Raw genomic sequence first — 9,419 nt, 5'->3', positions numbered from 1 at the left:
TTAATCCCAGAAGCTAATCTAAGCTCCAGTGCTACTTTAGCGTTCCTCACCAAATCCCTACAAGCTCGGGCCAGGGAGGTGTACCCCTCCTTTGTCCCTGCCCCCTGCTTCCACCGCCAGTACGCTTTTTTCTTTGCCCTCAGGCCAGCCTGGATATCCATGCTCAGCCATGAAGGTTTCTTGGACCCTTTTCCTGCCTTCCTGCGCAGAGGAATTGTGTCCTGCTGTGCCCCAGGGATAGCCTCCTTGAGGAAGGACCACCTTTCCTGGACCCCTATACTAGCTACCCCCTGGGCTCCGAGTGCCTTCCTGACTACTGTCCTGAGCACATCGAAGTTGGCTTTCCTAAAGTCAAGCATTTGTGCTGTGCTAGTTACCCTCCCCACCTTTCTCTGAATAGCAAACCGGATCATTTCATGATCACTGTCCCCTAGCCTCCCTTGTACTAGCACCTCCCCCACCATTTGTTTTTGTCCCAGTGCTATTATATATTTGTATTGGTGTTTTGAAAGAAAATGTAGGATCATTAGTGGTAAAGATTACAGATGACAAAAATTGGTGAAATTACATGCAATAATAGGGAAAGATCAATTGTATATACTAACATGAATCACTTGATAAATTGGACTTATTTAAATTATATGTTTTAATGCAGCAAAATGCAAAGTTGGGGAAAGAAATGGAGGTCACAATTACAATTTAGAAACAGAATATTAAATTGCAGTGACTCTAGAGTCTGAAGGATAATGGTAGATAATAAAATATGAGCTTCCTGTGCAGTTGTTTAAATAAAAGCATGAATATGTTTCTTAAATGGATAAACAGAACAATATAAAAAGTTGTAGGAAGGTAGTTTGATATATGGTATTAGTGTGACCATCACTGGTATATCGTTTCCAGTTCTGGTGTTCAAGTTTCAAAAGGTTGTAGAGAATGTGAAAGTGTTGAGAGAGAGCTACAAGAATGACCAATCTAGAAAATGCACTTTATTGAGAAATCTGTGAAGGTCAGTCTATTTATTTAATCCAAAAGTCGATTGAACACTGTCCTGATCTACCTACCTGAGATGTAGATTTCTGAATGCAGATCTTTCTTTAATATAGTAAAAAAAGCATAGTGAGGTCAAAAAGGCTTAAGCTAAAGAAATTCAAACTAAAGAAAAAGCAAAAATGTATAAGAATTATGGAATTAACCAGTGAAACAATTTTCCTCAAGTATATGATGGATTTCCTTTTACTTGAAATCTTTAAATCAAAGTCAAAAAGGACATTATATCTTAATCAGGAATTATGAGCTTGATGCAAATTGTTACTTGTTGAGTCCATGTCCATATACTATGGGTGCGCATCTACATGTGCACTTTACTGCCTAGTTGACTAATTAGCTCTGCAGTAAAGTGTCACTTTCTATCTGTGTGCCCATATTAGGGTGCAGTAAATTAATTAACTACACTGTAAGACAGTACTATCTTACGGCGGAGTCAGTTACTGCGCCAAAATGCACCTGTAGAATGGCCATGGCTCCACACTTTGGCAGTCTCATGCCCCAGCCAGCCCCTCTGCCACCTACCACTGCTACCTGGAGCCTGGGGCTGACCCCCCTCCGGTTTGCTGGCAGCCCAGGTCTGCTCTGCCCTGGCTCAAACTGCTGTGGTCCTGGGCACACGTGTAAACACTGAGCCCGGGAGCAGTAAACTCTGGCATGAACTGCACCAGAGTTTATTGTGTCACCTTAATGGTATGTGTAGACGCACCCCATAAGTGCTTAATGACCTGATTTTCCAAGAATGCTAAGCACCACAATTAAGGCAATGGATTTATGAATGCACAGCTCTCTGAGAATAACAAATACTTATTTTTAAATAAAGATACTTGATGGCTGGCTGGCTACTAGAAGCTGGTATTCAGAATTAGTCAGTCACTTCCAGAAACTAATGTTTTACCTAGCAATTATGATTTACATTGTACAATATGACGATTGGGAAAATATTAAATGTCAATAATTTGTAAAAATGTGCTTGAATTTTAATATCAGGACTTTTTTTAATAGATTTTCAAAATTATGGTAAACAGTTGTATTTTAATAAAATAGAAACTTGTTATAAAATATCTTTCTTGTAGCCCTTCTGAAAAACATGTCTGGCAATAGGATCAAAGTATAGAAAAAACAATAAAATAGAAATGAAGAAGCAAAACACAGAATTTCTGTGATTTAAAACAAAAACTTTTGGCTCTTAAGATCAGAGATAAACCAGAAGTTTAGTCACTCTAAAATTAGTGCCTAGAGAATAAATTGCAGTTGTTACCATTTCCTTTTTGTCAATCAGATTCTACCAGTATTAACAGAGTTGCTGACACTTTGAATACCTCCAGTATCCACCGAGACCCCAAGAGAGATCTCAGTGAAGAATGGAATGCAATAGCAAAGACTTTTTATGATTCTTCTTTTCCCACAGAACATGTAAGTCAATTAAAAATATTGCAGAGCAGACCTTAGTGAGCTAATACCACAGATATGTGTAGAACTGTACGCATCTGGATGCTTTAAGACCTAGTCGATCTCCAAAATAATATCAAGAGGGCAACATGGCACCATTTTTCACAATTAAGGTTGATAGAAAACAGCCGGAAAAAGTCACAGCATATAAATCAAGCAGATGCTAGCCAGTCTGTTTTGGGAGGACAGGGAGAGGTAGTTCATTGTGTACCTCAATAAAAATGATCACCTACAATGTAGGAATAAACATGTTATGTTCACTTTACTTACCAATTTGCTTACTAATTTACATGAATACATGCTATCTATTTAGAAAAAAACTTCAAGGAATTTTGAAGTATTTCAGTATGTTTTAAATACTAGGAGCAAAAATTTGATTTTGAATAACTGTTTGAAAATGACAAGGCAAAATATTTTCCATGTCAATATACAGACATCTATGTATAAACAGAAAATTAAAAGAGGAAACCTGTGGTTCCCTTGGGTCTACTTGTTACATGAGATGACACTAGCCATAGTTCACATTGCATTTTTTAGATCTATGTGGTTTGTAATGGTGTGTGAGGAACTTGAACAAAAAGGCTAAGTCTGGTTCCTGTCTGAAGAGAGAGAAACAAATTCTAAAGCACAATATGAAATGTAACCTCAGGGGGTGATTTTTTTAAACTTCTGAATTACAACCAACTTGGAAATGGTTATTGCAAAAGGTATGGATAGTCAGTTACAGCTGGCTTTTGTTGATCTGATTTGTAGTGTGGGTATAAAAAGATATCTACACTGGTATCTAGTAGGGGTATGCAAAACGGACTGTATTCGATTTGGCTTCGGCCCTAATTGGGGACAGTGATTTGATTCGTTGATTCAGATCACTGTCCCCAATTTGATTTGGCCGATTCCGAATCTGAAGATTCAATGCTGATTCAGAGAATCAACGACTTGGCCATAGACACAGCTTTAAATGTTTTTTTCTACATACCTTGAAGTACCAGGTGCGGCTCGTGAATCCTGTGATGGTGGGGCAAGTGCAGTGTCCCACAGGAGCGTGGAGGGCTCCCCTGCAGGCTTGGTGGCGAACCCGGAAATACATTTACCTCAGCAAATGTAAAGTCACCTGGAAGTACTTCAGGTCCACTTCTGGGTTCACCACTGAGTGCGTAGGGGGCCCCCACCCCTCCGTGTCCCCCTGGCTTGGCGATTGGCCATGGGGGGACCCCAGGTACCCCCCCAGACCCAGGAGGTACCAGTCGCCAAGCCTGGTGGGTGCGGGGGGGGGGCACCCTGCACACTCCCCAGCAGACCCGGAAGTGCTTCTGGTCCACTTCTGGGTCTGCTGCCAAGTGCACTGGGGACTCCCTCACATTCCTGTGGGATGCTCCATCCTTCCCATCATCTCAGTGTTCACGAGCCACCTGGTATCTTGAAGTGTGTAGAAAAAACATTTAAAGCTGTGTCCATGTCTGAATTTTCAAATCTTTCCAAATCTCTGATCAATTTGGAGGGTTCCGATTTAATTCTGAGAGATTAAAGAGTCTCCTGATTTTATTCAGATTTGGAGATTGGCCATCGAATTGGGCTGAATCTCTGCCGAATTTAATCAGCAACCAAAGCTTCGCACAGCCCTAGTATAATTTTCTGGTGAAGATGGGCCAAGTTTAGGTATCTATTGATTTTACTGGATCACTTTAAAATATCTTGGCTAACATATTCTTCAATAGCACCCTTCCTTTTGTATTGACTACCACCCAGCCCTCCCTAAAGCATTTCTTCCATGTTATCAACATTTATTCTCAGCAAATGTAAAGTCACCTGGAAGATGAGGTGTTTTAGACTAGTGGGCCATCTCTAAGCTACTTATACTAAGCTTTGTCCCTTTTGCTTAACCCAGGGTCTGTGATTTTTTTTCATGTATGGCAGATAGGAATCAAATAAAATATGAGTCATTAATGAAGCAGGGTAAAACATCTAGAGATGCTAGCAGGAATTAGATCTGCTTCTTTTAAAGAGTGAATACATTATAGCTGTGAACACATAACCACCAGCGGTCCTTGGGCACATCTACACGTGCAACTAATGCACTTGACTTTTCATCACAGAAAATTCAGGCTCATTCAAGTGCTCCAGGGCACGCATCTAGACTTGTGCCTCCGTCGGGAACAAATTACGCCCGACAGGAGCAGTCCAGTACAGGGCTGCTCCTGCTCTGCTCTGCCCCCGTGCAGCAACCAGCGGGAGCTCTAGTGTCACCCAGGTGCCAGCTTCAGAGCTGCAGGGGCCATGGGGCCCAGTCCTGATCCCCATATGGCCAGGAGACCTGTCCCCACTTGGCAAGGACACTGCCTGCCAGCTACCTGGGGATCAGTAGGGTTCTGATCCCCATGCAGCTAGGAGAACTATCTCTGCTTGGTGGGGATGCTGCCTGCCAGCCACATGGGGATCCCCATTGGTGAGGACAGCTCTCCTGGCCACATGGGGATCGGGGCCCTCCCAATCCCCATGTGGCTGGGAGGCAGCATCTTCACTGAGAGGTGATGGCTCTCCCAGCCACCTGGAGATCAGGTCCTGACCTGATCTTCATGTGGCTGGGATGCAGCAGTCCCAGCTGCCAGGACAGCTCTGCTGGCCATGTGGGGATTGGGTTGGGCTAGCACAGCTCCCCCACTCCACGTTGGGGCTTAGTTAGGCAGCAGCAGACCCCAGCAAATGCTCCTGTTTAGCATCTACACATGCACTACCGTGCAGTAGCTAATGCACTTTTAATCTAGTACCTGTATTTCCTGGTACTAGCAAATGGCACATTAGCTTAATTTACTGTGTATTAAGTCTTGTGCATGTGTAGATGGTGGTGCTTTACTGAGCATTAGTCTAATGCACAGTGGGTGCATCTATACAAGATGCTAACTGTGCAGTAGCCTAATAACACTGCACAGTAGCATGCCGGGTAAAAACCATGCTAATACACTCCTGTGCAGTAGTATTAGGCTATTGTGCAGTAAGCGTCACTAACAGGCCATGAGTAAGCGCTACTGCACAGTAGTGAGTACCGCACATTGATTTAGTACTTGGTTATCCAAGAACTAAACTTAATGCGCAGTAACTACGGCACATTAATTAAGGTATAGATGCGACCAGTAAAGTATTTTATGTAAATACGCCCCTTGCTTGTGACTTTAAGTGCATTTCAGAGTATTAGAAAACTGCTAATGCCACTTCTTTCCTGTCTTGGTACATTAGTTGTCATAATTTCCTTCCTCAAACTTGTAACTTTTGTGATAAAGGAGAAATGAAAAATTAAAAAGAAGTTAAAATATGTTTTTGCTCTGATCAATTTATTCTCATTGTGCACTTTACTGTACTATTTGGTATATGCACTGCACTGTGCTTTACCACAGTTCTTTTCTAGTAGTCAAGTACACTGGTCTAGATGTAAAAACAGGACATTTTTCTTTTTCTTTTTTTCCCCTGGGAACTGAGCCCCTTAGTTCTGAAACACTTCCTGTTTTAATTCATAAATCAAGATTCTTCATTCACTGTACATCTTGACAAATAAAAGCTTTACAGTGAAGGCTTACTAGAGAAGGGTATTTTTATTGTAAAACTTGTATGATGCATAGGATTATACATTAGTAATGTGAATTTTAATTTCTGCACTAGATTTTTCAACAAATAAAATATGGAAGAATTAGAAAACATTGAATTTAGATAGAAGCCATGAAGTTGGAGATAATTTGTACTTATACATTTTAATATCATAGTTTGCGATTATATATTTATACTTGTTCAAATACTTCATGTAGTTTTTCTACAACTTTAGTTTTGCAAGTATCCTCCTGTACTATGGTTCAAAGTAATCAGTCATTTTTATTAGAAGTAGACCATATGATGTACTTTTTTAAAACAAAGGATACTGCAGATAAGATAAACTGGACCATCATAACCTGAAAACTGAATACACATACAAATTATGAAAAGTAATACAAGATGCTACTTAAGCTTATAGGGAAAAATTTATATGGCTGTGAACTAAGCAGCAACTTTGCTGGCAACTAAACTATCAGAAAGTAGACACACACGTATGAAGTTAAGGATGCACATACATCTTCAAATTATTTCCTGACTTGCACACTTGACTATGCAATCTTAGTATTCTCCTAATGAAGTCTTTCAGAAACAACATGATCCTATTGACCTTAGTAGGATGTGTTCCATTATTTGTGGATAAGAATGGCAACAGCACAAGATACTCATTAGAATGATTAGGCTGTTTAGAGAACTCTGTAGTTTAAGCTCTGCTGACTCCTTATCATTTAAAAACAAACAAACCAACCAACCCTGAAAGGTTACACATTTTTGGTTAGGTGTGCAGCATAGCATTTGGCCACGAAAGAATTAATCGGATTAATTTTCTACATTGTCTTCAAATTAAGATAAGATACTCTCAGTGTACTCTGGGGGATAATCTCCCTTGCACTATTTCCTTTAAAATGCAAATATAATTTAATAAACGAATTTGTGGCTTGTAGTTGGTTAGGGCTTGAATATCTATTTTTGTCAGTATTGTTTGGTAGGGTGGTGGTCAGCACTCCCTCAAATGTTGAGATGGACTCTTTCTGCCTGAAGCTGAAGAGTGACCATAATATACAATGGAAGTCATACCTTACTCAGATGCATTCATGAAGCCAGCTCCTTTGCCCATAGGTTAAGAACCTCCATAGAACAGCTGCAGTTCTATGGAAGTGCCATTTTAAATTAGCTTTCAGGTCTTCTCCACAGTGCTGGACTATGCTAGGGAGGCATTGCTGTGAAAATCCACTCTACAAACCCCAAGTACTAGTGTCAGGTCAAGGTCTAGTTTTTGGCACTCAGAATGGGCACGGTGTGTTTTTATAGTGCTGTTCCTTAATACGCAGCCTGACATGCTCAGTATGTTCTATTAGTAATCTGACAGGCAGTTTAAATCTTAATTTAGTCACTATATCATATCTGAGTTTACCAAAAGTCCAGTAAAGGTCCACCCCCACAAATAAAGCAGCTGTCTACACTCACCATTTAATCAGCATATGCTGTACGAAATGTTATGTTGCTGTAGTTGTTATCCAAAACCAAAAGAAAGGAAATATTATACTAGCTTTTTTAAAATGATGAAAATAGGAAGCTTGCACCGAAGTCCTAGCTTGGGAAATTGTCAACTTTCTAAGGGTTGGTTAACAATTACCTGTTCCTTTAATAGTTAGTAGTTTTCTGCAAAGAAGAAAATGGAGGGAAAAACTGTGGTATATATTTTTCCTTTCCTTCCACAGCATTAACATTGTGACTTACCATGTTTTGCTACAGTAGAACATTAAATGGATGGCCATAATTCATAGTTTCATAGATTTAGGGTCCGAAGGGACCTAGTAGATCTTCTAGCCCGACCCCCCGCCAGGGCAGGAGAACAACAAAACCCCAAAACAAGAAACGGGACTCAAATGAGTCCAGCCAGGTAGGCATCCAGCCTCTTCTTAAAGACCCCCAGGGTAGGGGCCAGCACCACTTCCCTTGGAAGTTGGTTCCAGCTCCTAGCCGCCCTAACTGTGAAGTAGTTTTTGCGGATGTCCAATCTATACCTCCTCTCCATCAACTTGTGCCCATTACTCCTTGTTATGCCAGCGGGCGCTAGGGGAAACAGCGTCTCCCCCAAACCCTTCTGGTCCCCCCTAGTGAGTTTATAGACGGTCACCAGGTCCCCCCTCAGCCTTCTCTTGTGGAGGCTGAATAGGTTCAGGTCCCGCAGTCTCTCACTGTAGGGTCTGCCCTGTTGTCCCCGGATCATGCGGGTGGCCCTCCTCTGGACCCTCTCCATGTTGTCCACATCCCTCTTGAAATGGGGCGCACAGAACTGGACACAATACTCCAGCTGTGGCCTGACCAGCGTCGCGTAGAGGGGGAGGATCACCTCCTTGGCTCTACTTGAGATGCACCTGTGGATGCACGACAAGGTCCGGTTAGCCCTGCCAACCATGACCTCGCATTGTCGGCCCATGTTCATCTTGGAGTCAATAATGACTCCAAGATCTCTTTCTGCCTCCGTGCTCTCGAGTAGGGAGTTCCCCATTGTGTAAGTGTGCTGCTGGTTCCTACTGCCCAAGTGCAGCACCCTGCACTTGTCCGTATTAAAACGCATCCTGTTCCTGTTAGCCCACCCCTGTAACCTATCCAGATCCCTCTGCAATCTCTCCCTCCCTGCTAGCGTGCTCACCTCCCCCCAAATTTTGGTGTCATCAGCGAATTTAAACAGGTTACTTTCCACCCCATCATCCAGATCGCTGATGAAGAAATTGAACAGCGCAGGCCCCAGGACCGAGCCCTGGGGGACTCCGCTACCCACCTCCCCCCAGGTCGAGTATGACCCATCCACCACCACCCTCTGAGTGTGACCCCTCAGCCAATCTGCAATTCAAGGGATAGAAGAACTTAAAAACAGGCAAAAGAAGTTTTTTCAAAACATTTTTAAGTGCAAACTATTTTGAAGTAGTGACATTGCTTGCAGATGTGATTTTAGCCATTTTTTAAAATCATCTAATGCAGTAATGCTCCACCTTTTTCCCAATTATTCTCTCTGATGTCTTAACCCTTCTGAGAAATGAAGCTAATTAGACTCAAAGATAAATTATCTTCCTGGCTTGTTTTTGTTTGCTTGTCAAAAGAAATTGTGCAATATCATCAAAAGGTGTATTTTGTAACTGTTAGAAATCATTGTAAAATGTATACAACTGGCAATTTTATTAGCAAATACTTTGCTGATCTGCATACATAATCAACAAAACTGGCAGTCCTCCCCTTTTCCTCAAATGTACTGAAGTATCATATTTAAAGCTTATCTTTAGTTTATGCTGTAGTACATTTACAAATACATTATCCAGTATAAAGCAACTAAAATATGCTTT

The 9,419-nt window shown here is 41.6% G+C and overlaps 1 protein-coding gene across 1 annotated transcript in view; it reads left to right on the top strand.

Annotated features, from left to right (window-relative positions):
- The window catches only part of CCDC73 (coiled-coil domain containing 73), a 102,299-nt gene that overhangs the window by 91,579 nt on the left and 1,301 nt on the right, over positions 1-9,419 (top strand). Inside the window, exon 14 of the mRNA XM_019519962.1 lies at positions 2,327-2,460. Coding sequence (XP_019375507.1) covers positions 2,327-2,460 — 134 coding nt within the window. The remainder of the gene's footprint in view (positions 1-2,326; positions 2,461-9,419) is intronic.

This window comes from Gavialis gangeticus, unplaced genomic scaffold (genome assembly GCF_001723915.1).
Source record: "Gavialis gangeticus isolate Ggan-Ray unplaced genomic scaffold, GavGan_comp1, whole genome shotgun sequence".
NCBI classification, from domain to species: domain Eukaryota; kingdom Metazoa; phylum Chordata; order Crocodylia; family Gavialidae; genus Gavialis; species Gavialis gangeticus.
Note: the sequence above shows the minus strand (reverse complement) of the source record. Positions and strands in the feature narration are given on the sequence as shown.